The sequence below is a fragment of the Bufo bufo genome, chromosome 11, assembly GCF_905171765.1.
Source record: "Bufo bufo chromosome 11, aBufBuf1.1, whole genome shotgun sequence".
Classification (NCBI taxonomy): domain Eukaryota; kingdom Metazoa; phylum Chordata; class Amphibia; order Anura; family Bufonidae; genus Bufo; species Bufo bufo.
Genome location: NC_053399.1, coordinates 25205550 through 25219502, shown reverse-complemented (window position 1 = coordinate 25219502; position 13953 = coordinate 25205550). Strand labels below are relative to the sequence as shown.

Below are 13953 nucleotides of genomic sequence, written 5' to 3'. Positions count from 1 at the left end.
CCAATACATTCTAATACTGTACGGAACCCCTGCTCTGTACAGTATTACAACGAAGTTTTATGCAAATTGACTTCGGATGTTTCATCCGAAGTCGATTCACTCATCCCTATCTGTAAGCTCTTGTGAGCAGGGCCCTCACTCCTAGTGTTTCAGTTGTATATTAGCTAGTTACGTTGTGATGTCTTGTTTTGTACATGAACCCTCTGAATTGTAAAATGCTGTGGAATATGGTGGCGCTATATACTTTAATAAAGATTATTATGTGCCTATTTGTTAGGTGCTTCGAACACCTAGAAAGGACAATCATATAAGTAAAGACACAAGCAGACCTACCACCACTGGGCGCTTTCTTGTCAGCCTTTTCCTGTTTCCCTAGCATGGAGTCCACATGGGGTGGTGGTTCCTTGTTTTGCTCCGGCCTTGAGGTTATTGGTGTCTTTAAACTCATTTGAAGTTGGCTGGTGTATTTCTCATGCTGGAGATAGAAAGATAATACACTGTAGGTGAATGCTTTTTTAATTGTTATTTGGAAAACTGCATTCGGCACAACCATATGGTAATTTTGTGGTATTTTGTTAGATCATTTGGATATCAGAATTACCATACATATTAAGGATAAAGGGTCGTAAAATGCTGATAGCGGCCTATTCTTAGGAGCAAAAATGAAACCAATCAAAAGAAAGAAGGAGCTGCAATCTTCAGAAACTCGTTTGTCCTCAGGATAGGTCATTAATATCTGATCAGTGGAGGTCTGACTCCCACCACCCCCAACGATCAGCAGTTTGAAGTGACCAAGGCGCTCAGAGTACCGCGGCCTCTTCCTAGGCCACTGACATCATGTTCATTGGTCACATGGCCTTGGCGTAGCCAAGTACCATTCAAGTGAATGGATCTGAGCTGCAATACCAAGCACAGCCATAATACAATTTACGGTGCTGTGCTTGGTAAGCTGCAAACAATTGGGGGTGGGTGGCAGGCGTTGGGCCCTCACCGATTCCATACTGCTGACCTATACTAAGGATCGATCATCAGTATTAAACACCAAGACAATCCCTTTAAAGTTTGAACACAAACTCAGCACGGTTAGGCTGGCCCACCAGTAGACTAAGGGATCTTCTGATGCTCCTATGGAAGGTAGACCCAAGGAAATGTTTCTTTTCTTGGGAACAGGCAGTCTAACCAAACTGTAATGTACTTTCTTTAACCGTTTGAAATGGAAAACTCAATAAAAACTATTGAAACAGATGTTGGGTGAGGATGACAGGTCGTTCTGAATGATGATCAGTTCTTCACCCAAACAGTATGCATTCGTTTTCAGACATATGCTCTTTCATACTAAGATTATTTATGTAATTACAGACCTTTAATGCCTCCTCTGGGACCTTATGCTGAATCTGTTCCAACACGTACATATTAAAATGTATACATGTAGATAAGGAAAAGCCATTAACACCAGGACTCAATGAAGAAATGCCAACCCCCAGCAACATAGACACAAACTGCATGAACTATGTATGTATGAAGGCACTTGAAGACTGGACCAAGCTCCTGTTCTCAGCGAGTCCTCCCGGTTACATCGTCTTCAAGATATACTGCATTGACTACTCCATCTCCAACATATGCAGTTGGGCAGGAAATTGTGAGAAGCACTACAATAATAAATGATCGGCCCTCCCACTCTTTACTGCCTACAAGGGAGTCTCTCTCTCCATCAACAACTTACATTTATTCTCTGATTCTTTTCCGAAAAAAATCTAACTCATAGGAGACCACAGACTGCTATTTACCCATTTTCAGGGATTTGGAGCATTCGGGTAGAATCATTCTGGACCAGAATCAAGTTTTTTTTTAAATTTGCTGAATCGGACAGGAAACTAATTTCAAGAAATTCGCTCATCTCCGTTTTAAAGGCTATGGACACCAGCGGGGGCATTTGTTTTAATGATTGCATAAAGCTTTAAAGGCTTTAGACACCTTTGGGGCATTTTACTCATTTTGGGCTAAAAATCATTTTTTTTCAGTAGAGAATTATTACAAATCAATCTGTTTGTCAGTTTCTGTTTCCTTTGCATCCCATCATCTGATGTCTCATGTGTAGCTCTTAGCTCTGATCTCCCGACCTCATAAACATTTATTTAAGCCGCACATGAGCTCTCAGAGGACAGGATTAAAAAAAACGGAATGGAGCAGAGCAGAGGTAAGTATTTTTTAATTATTTTTTTTTAGGTATGCACACGCTGCGCACCATACTGGGGGCACCCGGGACTATGAATTGAATTTAGAGGGGGAAAGGGCACAAAAAGAAAAGAAAACCTATACAGAGAGGGTGGCAGCTGAACTGAATTTAGAAAGGAGGACCCGCACCAGCAATATAAGGGGGCCACAACAAAATATAATCTATACAGAGCGAGAGGGGGACAGGGGCAGCCAATCATTCAATTATATACAGGGGTCAAAATGAAATATATACTGTCTGGGTGGGGGCCAAATAAAATACATACAGTCTGGGGGCCAAATGAAATATATATAGTCTGGGTGGGGGCCAAATGATACATATACAGAGCGAGGGAGGGGGCGGGGAAATGGGGTTGCAGATTAATGGGAGTGGGGGGCCCCAATCCAAAGTTTTCCCTGGGGCCCATAGACCTCTAGTTACGCCACTGCCTTAATGTGTTCCTTTAGAGGCCCTACAGAAGTCATCAATGCTCTCAGAAGTCCTCCTGACTCACGTGGCTGCAGTCTCTAATCTGCTTTCCTCTGACCTTAGCGTGCCTTTGCACAAACAGTCTGCCAACAGAAAGAACTGAGCCGTAAACCCAGCCGCCGATACCAGAATTACAAAAGGATATCGTAGCCAAAGCGGATGACATCATTGAGTTTAAGGGTTATGTATCTCTGGTCTGGTATCCTCACGTCATTTACAAATGTCTGTGGAGAGAAAGAGGAGGAATGCCTTAATTAATGAAGAATTAGAAACAATTATAAATAAGTTAGATAGGTTATCCATATATACTGCCCATTGAAAGCACAGCATGACGCAAGCACAGTTCAAATACCCGTACCACAGGATGAGAAGCTAGGCCCTATGTAATGGAGAAGCTCATATACCAATGATCTAATTTGTATTAATTTTAACCAAAATAGCAGACTCTGCCACAAATTAAAAGGACAGGGGTGGACTGGGAACATACATACAAAAAAAAACTAAAAGTGGCCCGATGTTGCAGGTGTGAGATGGGGAAACAGCACTCATTGTCTGAACATTGTGTTTGTTTAAATGAAGTTAAATGATCTGGACTGACATTCTGCTGTTTGGCCACAAGATGCCACTGTTTCCTAAGCACAGCAACAGACTGCATTTCATGTGATGTTGGGAACTCTCAGGGGGTGGAGTTACAAGTCTGGAGAGGAAGGCAGCAGCCATCCATCTTATAGTGAGGCTGTGAGAGACACTGAGGAACTGTGTGAGCAGTAAATCCGGCGGCATCCAGGTGCGAGAGTGACCAGAGCTGCAGCTAAGTGAAGCTGATCCTGTCCAGAGGAACGAGGATTGCTTCCACGAGCGCTGATAAGAGCAGAGGAACAAGGCAACATACACTGCGGCACCGCATGCTTGTTGGAGAAACATTTGTTCTGTTCAGTCACCAGCGGATGCAGAGCAGACCCGGGTCGGTAAGATCGTGCACGCACATCATCACAGTGTTGGGGCCTAGAGACTGAGACCAGGCCTGTAGTTAGTTAGTTAGGGTCTCTGTTTGTGTCAGGCCAAAAGTGTTCATTGCAAGGACTCCATAACTAAAGTGACATTTCACATTGGAGAGCTGATAAAATTTCCACAAACTCAAGCCAGGCTGGTGTTTTGCTCAGAAGGAATACTCTGGCACGTGCTACAGGACCAGTTGGGGGGGAGGGGGGAATACTGTAGATCTGTGTAAGATTGTAAGCTGTTGTGCTGCACCGCAGGCTAGCCCGTACCACACACCCATACAGTGATTCTTGTTCTTTTAGGGTAATAACAGGTAAGGTGTGGCAGTTTAGTTGTGCCCACCAGTAGATAAATTACTGCTGTTTCCTCATGCATCCATCGGAGGGCGCCGTGCTGTGCAGCACAAGGGTCTCAGCCTTCGGGCTGGGTGTATGTAAATTTATTGTATGTTCTCAGCATTTGTGGTTGTGTTTATTGCCACATTTAGGTAAAATTCTGTTTTGGCAAAAGCTGGTGTTGGGGGTTGCTTTCCTCGTTCGTGACTTCACTGTATCCTGGGGAGCCCACCCCGATACACGACTTACACAGGTGGATCCAAACTTACAGAAAGCGGTGAAATACAAATAGACAGGGCCTGCAATACTGTAGTGCAGAACATAATACCGCTCCAGCAGAACCCAATACCACAGTGCAGCACTGACTACCGCTGCCTGTCCCACAGTTTGAAACTGGACCACCGTTCCGAGGAAGGCAATACAGTAGAATTCAGGAGGGCACCAGCGGCTGCTGGCCAGGTGCATAAGTGCCTGGTGCTCCTACATTACTTCTGAGAGCATCAGATCTCTATGACCAGCGGCCAAGAGGGGGCCTTGGGTGGCCCCCTGGGCAGCGGCCCACTAGAAAATTTCCGTGTAGGGTATATCGCCAGTCCGCCCCTGTTAAAGGGATTGTCTAGTTCAGAAAACACACTTTCATATATACCATTAGGGAAGTATGAGTTTATGGAGGGGGGAGGGGTCTTACTCCGAAGAACCTGACCTGTCCTGCATTACAAAGACAATCCAGGAATTTGATATTGATAGTCTATCCTCAGGATAGGTCATCAATATCAAATTGGCTGGGCTCTGACCCCCGCGTCCCCAGCCGATCAGCTCTGATCATGGTGCTCAATGAGCCCCATACCATTTAAGCAGCAGCACCCCCTCCTGGTACACAAAGGAATATTTGTTCACATTTAAGCAACACAGTATTCACTTAATTAGGACCCGTCCCCTCTCCTGACCTGTCAATTTTCGTAACTACTTGTATTCCCCATGTAATAACAATTCTGGAGCATCTATTCTTATGACTCTATGATTTGCCATTCTTTGTTATTCCTGCTAGAAGTCATGAATGAATTGCTAGCATTCTGCAATGAAGGTCCAGATGAGTGTTACCAGTTGGAGGGGTGTCCCTGCCCAGCGACGCTGGCAGCACTGATTAGATAGTCTCAGACTGTGCAAGGACCCCCCCCCCCCCCCGCCCCCAACTGTTAGAACCCACCTGGACCTTCATTGCAGACTGCTGGCAATTCATTCATAAATTCTAGCAGGAATAATAAAGGAATGGCACATTAAAGAATCGTAAGAATAGATGCTCCAGAATTGTCATTATGTGGGGAATGCAAGTATTTGCTAAAACAGACAGAACCGGAGAGGCGAGAGGTCCTCTTTAAAACCTAGATCCACTCCTGAAAATTCAGTTGTGAGCATCTCATTCCCCTCAACTCCATTCACAAGAGGAGAGGGGACAGGTGCTCTTTAAAGGGAACACTCTGCGAAAAGCCAATACGATGTCTTATAGTGCAGGGATGAGGGTTTGGAGCATAGGGGTTGGGATTCTCCATGGCGGTATTTGAATTTCTGTGTCATGCTCCGCCTCCCAGGCCCTACACTAGATATAGCACATGATCAGTTCTGCTTGGAGTGCTCCTTTAAAAACTAACTAAAAAACAAACACAGTACAGCTCACTTCAGTACTAATGAATATCACTTGCAGCTGTTTAGGCATACCCAGACACGAACGCGACGGCAGGGACTTTTCTATTAAAAGATGCAGATTAAGGCTACTATTTTCATGTACAAAATCTTAGATTTGTATATGTATAACCGATTTCCAAGCCTAGAGTGCATGCAAAGAACAGGGATCATTTTCTACTACGCCAAGGCCACCGTGCACGTAATGTATGAACTGGTGTTTGAACTTTGAACTATTGAATAGCAAACCAGTTGTCTGTGCCACCTTAGAGCTCCATCAGTAGTGGTGGTTAAAGGGGATGTCCATCATTAGGAAAAACATGACTGCTTTCTTCCCAAACAGCACCACACATGCCCACAGGTTGTATATGGTATTGCAGCTCAGCCCCATTCACTTCAATGGAGCTGAGATGCTTTGCAAAGACACAACCTATGGATACATGTGCGTCTAAGAAAACAGCCATGTTTTTCTAATTCTTTGCAACTGTGCCATCAATGATGGAAAAAGTCTCCTGTCAGCCATGGTCTTCCCGCCTAGGTCCTCCCAAGCAGCTGACGACTGTGGCGGATCTCCTTGAGAATGGGGTTGAGGGGAATGAGGTGCTCAAAACCGAATTTTGAGGATTAGAGTGGAGCTAGGCTTTAAAAAGTGGACCTGTCCCCTCTTTAGTAACTACTTGCATTCCCTGTGTAATAACAATTCTGGAGCATCTATTCTTATTACTCTATGTTGTGCCATTCCTCTATTATTCCTGCTAGAAGTTGTGAATAAATTATTAGCAGTTTGAAATGAAGGTCCAGATGGGTGTTACCAGTTGAGGGTGTGTCCCTGACACTGGCAGCACTAATTAGATAGGGTTAGTGTCAAATACTTACCTGTCCATGCTCCAGTGGCGATCCGGCCTCTCTGTTGGGACGCAGCCGGAGTCATACTTTATAGTTTTCTTAGTCTCACCAGCGTTTATTGTACTAGTGTTTGGATCCCTGGTATTCTGACTTTGGATTGTCCCTGACCTCACTCCTGATTGCCGATTATTCCTCTGAAGTGATCCCCTGGCATTGACCCCATCTGGTACTTGACTCTGCCTTTGTATCTTGTCTTGGTTCTGACGTATCTCTGCTTTGGAACCTGGCTCGATTTTACCTTCGCTTTTAAATTGTGATCCGGTCCTGGTTTTGCCTGTCTGGTTTTAACCTCCTTCTGTCTGACCTGTACTTAGGGACTGTCACCAAGTTGTGGGGCGCCATTTAGGACAGTGGTGAGGGTGGATTACAGAGCTGCCCTACGTGACCGTCATAGTCTGCGGGGAACTGGTAACATCCAGTTGGAGACTTGCAGACTGCTAGCAATTCATTCATAACTTCTAGTAGGAATAATAAAGGAATAGTACATCATACAGTCACAAGTATAGATGCTTCAGGATTGTTACTAAAACAGCCATGTCAGGAGAGGGGACATTGTAATTGAAGGTTACGTTACATTGCTCGTAAACTTACTCCATTCAGGCTCCCGAGGTCCTTCACGCGATGCTCGTCCTTTTCGTTGTCAAAGTTGATGACGGCGTGCTGTTTATCCACACTGCGGGACTAAGAACACACAGATCTATAATTTATTCTTTGTTGTCAGAGCTCCGCAGACAATGAATATGTACGTCCTGCAAGCCGAGGACGTCTAGAACATCACATCTAGGGAATCTTGCCACCAGGAAAAATAAACTCTGTTAAAGAACAAACACTTTAATCCCATTATTCCAGGAGAATGAATGTAGACCGAATAAAAAAAAGGTGCTTATCCACATTCTGCAAGCCCAACCTAGCGTGATAAGAGGGGGTCGGAGGAGTTCATCCTCTTCTGTTTATTGCACATTGGTGGAGCATCAATCAACATGCACTAAAAGACGAGACTAAATTGTTCATAGTGTACAATACCAAAACGACATATAAATTTACCAGCATTTTCCTGGGGTCCTGCCGTTTTAGGGATCGAGGCAGAGGATGAATGGAGTGCTAGGTTATGTATGGAGCACCGCTTTTTCAGCCCCGCGAAGGGCAACTGAAATACGCTCCGTGTGACAGCAGTATTTACCGGACTGAACGCTGCTCCTGTGACACGAACTCACGGCATTATAAGGATTTATAATGCTGTGTGTTCCCTCCTGACCTGAATTGTACTCACATAGTGCTGTCAGTACAGTTCAGTACAGACGAGGTCAGGACGGAACACAGAAACAGCTGGCAAATAGAGCTGGATTCCATGGACTGAATACACTTGTGTAAAACTGTCCTAAGGAGTGGCGACGCATGTCTCCCTTACATCCCGATGCTCAGAAACATGGAACAACCAGTAAAAGAGGGGTTTAGAGACCAGATTTAAAATCTTGAACTGAAGATTGTATGGAAGTTGAGTAAACTCCTTAAGGCTAGGTCTACACGACGACATTTGTCGCGCGACAGATAGGGCACAACTACACTGCAACATTTGTCGTGCAACATTTTGTGGCACCAATGTCGCGCGACAATTTTTATAATGGCAGTCTATGGTGTCGCACTGCAACATGCGACTGCCACGCGACAGTCGCAAAAAATCCATTCGAGATGGATTTTTCTGCGACCGTCGAAGTCGCAGCGTGTCGCATGTGGCATTGCGATACCATAGACTGCCATTATAAAAATGGTCACGTGACAATGGGGCGACAAATGTTGCAGTGTAGTTGTGCCCTATCTGTCGCGCGACAAATGTAGACCTAGCCAAAAGGGTTATCCTGCAGCAGAAAGGACACACCCTCTGAGCTGCCAGCTTGATATAGCAGACTAATTGGAGCAATGAATGGGGAGATCTCTAGATCCACATGAAGTACAGGGCTGGTTCTAACTTTGTTAGAAACAGACTGTCATGTACTAGAAGATGTCTAATTTTCTTTTTCTTTTTTTTTTTACATTAATCATGGGATAACCCCTTTAAAGTGTTTCTGGAAACATGTAGCTATACTATGCGGTTTATCCTTATCCACCTCTATTTTCATTTTAATCAAGGTAGCGGGATATTTCAAGGACCCACAATTTACCTTTGTTCATATCGACAGAAATCCATTTAGAATTTTAATTTTAATAATGATTCTTTTAATTTATTTTTTTATTAGCAGATTGGTTACCAACACAGAATCTGCTCTGGGGACAGCACAGGAATTCCCTGACCTGTCGCATTTAATGGTTAATCTTGGCCTTACGTTCCTGTTTACTCTATATATAGACTTTTTCTGATGACATCACTGGCCTTGTCAGGGCTGTAATGCAAATTAGACCTGATGGCTGTAACGTACTGGAGCGTATACAAAGGGCAAGGTACACTAGCTGAGGTGATGTCATTTATCCCACAGATTACTGCAATATCGCCTGCAGGGGAACGGCAGGCTGGTACAATAACTCTGTTATTAAAGATGAGCTCACTAAAGGAGCACTAAAAGACAAGACACTTCTTCATTTACAGTCATGACAAGGTCCCTGGATGAAGATCTCAGGCTACGTTCACTTCTCCGGTAGGTAAATCAGGTAGTCTGTGCCAGCAGAGGAACGGACTACCGGAGTTACAGTATCTGGCATAGTCTGACATCGCCAGATCCCCGTTAACTATAATGGGATCCAATGGAGATCCGTTGCAGCGAGCACCAGAGGAGCCGGTGCAGAGGATGGGAGTGGTAGTGGCCCTGATGACATGTGTCATGGTGTACTCCCTCAGGCCATCACTGCTTGGAGTTCGGTGCAGTGAAAAGGTAGTTTGAAGAATCAGGCCACAAATAAAAGTATAACAGTATAACTTGTGGCACATCCAGCAGTGTTTATTACACAAAGTGCAGCTTCTGGCACCAGATAAGGAGGTATGGTGGCTGGTTGGATGGCAACAGGTTGGCACTAGCAGCCACTTGTGGATATAGTGGTCTACTGTCTTAATGATAGTCTGGCCTAGCGATGGTTTAGGTAGGTGGTGGTGTCTGAGCTGTGGTCCCTCACCTTGCAGCAGTTTCTGAAAAGCTGTATTTCGCTGATAATCTCCTGTCTTGTCTCTCAAGTGTTTTCATGAGGCAGGATTAAGTTGTTCTCACAGGAGATGAATACTTGGTTCCTGAGTGTACCTCTGGACTATTGGTCTCACGGGGAATAAGAAACGGTTCCTGGGAGTGGGAGCTCTGACATGTGCTTCCACACTCCCCCACTATCAGAACAGGAACTTTCTCTGCCTTCCTTTCTCTGTCTCATGAGACTGGAACTCCACCTCCTGGCAGGAAGCAGGACCAGCCCACTCCTACCAAGGGGTGAGGAACAGTGTGGTTAACCCTGTTACTGCCAACCATAACCTCCCTTGCTGGAATTAATGAGATAGCATCACATTACATAAAATTGCATATAAAACAGTAAACTGCAGATACCCCCAGTTCTGGGGTACTGCATTGGCTGGTTTCCAGCATAAATCAGTCTTTCTGGCAGACAAATACAGCTGCATACATATTCAAGTAGTGGTATTTGTATAGAAAAAAGCCAGCATTTATGCCAGTAACCCACCCGATCCCTATCGGAACCCAATGTAGTCAATGGGGATCTGGTGTTGTCCGGCTATGCCAGATACTGTAACTACGGTAGTCTGTTCCTCTGCTGGAACAGACTACCAGATTTACCTGCCGGTGATGATCTCTATTGCAATCATTTATCCCCATACAGATTCTGCAAACAATGATTTTATGTGCTGCATAAAATACGCAATCACCCAACGAATAAGCGTTTGCTTGTCTGTCAGGTGATAACCGGCACTAAGACACAGGGCAATTCTCAGTATGAAGAAAAGAGTAAAGACCCCTTTACACTGTTCAGTTGAGCAGACACTGTTGGAAAGGAAGTGATCCTTCCCGGCAATCGCCTGCTCGTCAGTGGAGGAGACCTCTGCATTTACATGCAGTGATCTCCTCCATTAGTATCGCTAATGCCATTGCTTGTCCCCATACAGAATTATTGTTTGCCGGCAGCAGAGCGCTGTTTAGACGGCACGATCTGCTGCCGGCAAATGATGATTTAGGTGACCACACCAATGTTCCAATTACCCAATGAACGAGCGTTTACACCGGCAGATCATCGCTAACGAGTGTTCATACAAATGCATGCTAACGATCATCTGCCCAGTGTTCGGTCAGTGTAATGGGGCCTTAAACTGGCAGCAGGTTATCTAACTTGAGAACAAAAAGATTCCCTTGACATCTGCCATGGAGTCGAGACACAACCAAACACATAAGAAAGTCATCTGGTCCTATTCGGCCAGCATGCATCTAATGTGCATGACCACCCTAAGGTCCGGTTCAGTTGTAATGTGGGCACATTTTAATGCCCATATTATGGCTACAGCACCAGGATCCTACATGTTTCTGCTGAAATGAATCTAGAACACCATAGGATTCAAAAGGAACCATGGAGGGCTCAGGGCCTTCCGATGTAATGATAAATACAACCATCTTAAACATAACATGAGAAAATGTAGGTCAAAATAGTTTGCACAGTATAAGAATCCATAGCAAGGAGACAGGATAAGTAAGGTTATTGCTGTGGGTGGTCACCTTCCCTTTTTGCACAGTGCACACTCTAGCCGTGGTTAATGAATAACCTCACTGGTCTTTGTCACAAGGGACGGTTAATTAATACATGGAAATCTGACAAAAACTAGAGCAGTCAATTCCCACCACGTGAGTCATGTCTTCCAGCAACCCAAACCGCAAAATACGCTATCACAATAATACTTAACGTGTATTCTGCTGGTTTCTATGTAACTGTCCACATCAGTCCCATAAAAGCGAATGGAACGATGCACCGGCATGAGTACTACTGCTCCGTCCATCAATGGGACCCTCTATTCTGAGGCCCAAGGGTCGGACCCCCAGTGATGCAAAGTTTATCACTTATGATTTGCACGGATGAGAAATACTTTTCATGGGATAACCCTTGGAACCTTGCCCCCCATTTGACTTTCACAGACCCAGAATCAAAAGGCGTAACTTGAAGCCCCTGGGCCCCCAATGCAAATAGGCCATTTCTTTTCCTACTGTCCCTTTTTATAACAGAAGGACATCTGACCCTCTGAAGTCAGGAGTGCAAGGGCTAATGCATTCACTACTTGCCCTATAGTTGCATCCATGCCGTGTATACCGATTAACACAGAGCATGCTGGGATATTTAAGTCGCACAGATTGTATCTGCCCCCGAGGAGCTACTTAAAGAGGCACCAGGCTAATTTCACATTTTATCCTTAACAACTTTTGCCCCCATTTTGCAAATATTAATGAGAATAATTATATGTGTGTTAAAACAAGTAAAATGCCAGGGGCGGAACACATGCAATGATATATCACTCAATGGCTGGCATCATAGGGGTTATACAAAAGGTACCATGAGGATCAGCATGAGTCATCTCCACTCCACCCTACCAAACAAATAAACATTATCTATGAAACACAATGGAAGAACACTAAATCAATGACTGTTATTCTAGCACAGACCTGCTAAGCCTGGAGCAAAGGTGGTCATAAACACTAGATAGATGTAGGTTGATGGTTGAACGTACGATTTTCTAGTGAATGATCCTTATGCCGATGCAGCCATACACAAATTAGTCCATATTGGCCATTACAGTGGTTCATACTTGGTCGCACATGCTCAATAAACATCCGAAAAATCATTTGTGGACTAGATACTAACGAATGTACATTTTAAACATGGCCGACTTTCCAGGTGATAACGCAATGCAATAGGGATGAGCGAGCCCGAACTTCACCAGGTTCAGGTTCGGGTGGGTTAGGAATTCAGTTATAGGCTCTGTTATAACGGAATATAATAGAATTCGTCTGGTTTCCGTTATGCAGGACTTTGTTTTCCGTCCTGCATAATAGAAACTGAACGGATCCGTTATGCTTGGCCATAGACTTCTATTATAACGGATCAAAATGGAATGCCTCTTAAAGGCCTGTTTTTTGCATTTCGTCTACGAATTCCATTATATTCCGTTATTACGGAACCTATAACGGAACTCCTAACCCACCCAAACACCGAACCCGGTGAAGTTCGGGTTCGCTCCTCCCTAGTCAGCAAATGTTCCTAATTTTATTTCGCCGGACAAATGATGATTTTGGTTGATATTCTCCATGTTCATCAACTTTAGATTGATATGAATGGCTTGGGTGCAACAACACATGAAGAAATTCAATATGTCTCATTTTAAGGCCCCATATACAAGACTGCGTTTTTGGTTCACATCCGTAGGTCCGTTCCGCTGTCCCACACAAAAAGATAGAACCTGTCCTACTCTTTTCCGATTTGCTGGTAAGAATATGAATTTCTAACATAGGGCGGGACATGCAGAAGTGGAAAATGAGAATGCACACGCGGACCGCAAAACGGAAACGGACGTGGGCATGGGGCCTAAGCCAAGTGGTTTAAGTAACCAGCCTACTTGACAGGTTTTGGCCCCCTAGCTTCAGTACCGTCCAGCTTTTGCACAATGCTATCTGAACCTATCTATTCTACAACATAGACAGGATGGATAAAAAATGTCTGATTGCTGGGGGCCTCCCGGATCACTGTAATGGGGGCCTGTTTCTTCTTACTGCACAACCCCAGTGAGCAGGGGTTTAAATGTACCCTGTCCATGCAATGTCTATAGGACTGATGGAAATGGCTGGGTGAGTCAGTCGTACCCTGATTTTTCTTTTTTTTTGTGACGACCCATTTTTAAGGTGGAAATCAAGTTTCACCACTAATTGAGGCTCCTTTGTCTGACCAGACTAAACTCTGGCGTACAGGAACTGCCTGAGCCTCCAGTGAGATTAAGACTACCTCAGACTCCAATAAGCAGTGCAGTTAAGCTACAGTACCTGATCAATACCTCTACGAGTCCTGCTTTAAAGGCCTATGTAGATGGCAAAGCTGCATACACAGGGCCTGCAACAATGGCACGTACTATGGAATCAAAGGGCACTGTGTGCCTAGGGTGTGATGGAACATGCTACAAAATCTCTGTGTATCCTTGCATAGAATCTGGGGCTCACTGCAGTCAATTACAGATCCATAGCAACACATAAATAATATAGACCAGAAGCACCCGAGAGGGGGACTCCCAAAGCCGGTGCCCCTGACTTTGCGTCAGTGTCACCCAAGTTGTCATACATGGTCAACTGATGGGATGAATGCCACACAACCTTG

The 13953-nt window shown here is 44.6% G+C and overlaps 1 protein-coding gene across 3 annotated transcripts in view; it reads right to left on the bottom strand.

Moving 5' to 3' along the window:
* CEP170B (centrosomal protein 170B) overlaps positions 1 to 13953 on the bottom strand; it is a 95445-nt gene that overhangs the window by 33152 nt on the left and 48340 nt on the right. For all 3 annotated transcript variants that reach the window (XM_040412788.1, XM_040412787.1, XM_040412789.1), the window contains exons 3-6: positions 7219 to 7308; positions 2850 to 2928; positions 1362 to 1420; positions 334 to 475 (exon numbers count right to left, since the gene is read on the bottom strand). In XM_040412788.1, coding sequence (XP_040268722.1) covers positions 334 to 475; positions 1362 to 1420; positions 2850 to 2928; positions 7219 to 7308 — 370 coding nt within the window. The remainder of the gene's footprint in view (positions 1 to 333; positions 476 to 1361; positions 1421 to 2849; positions 2929 to 7218; positions 7309 to 13953) is intronic.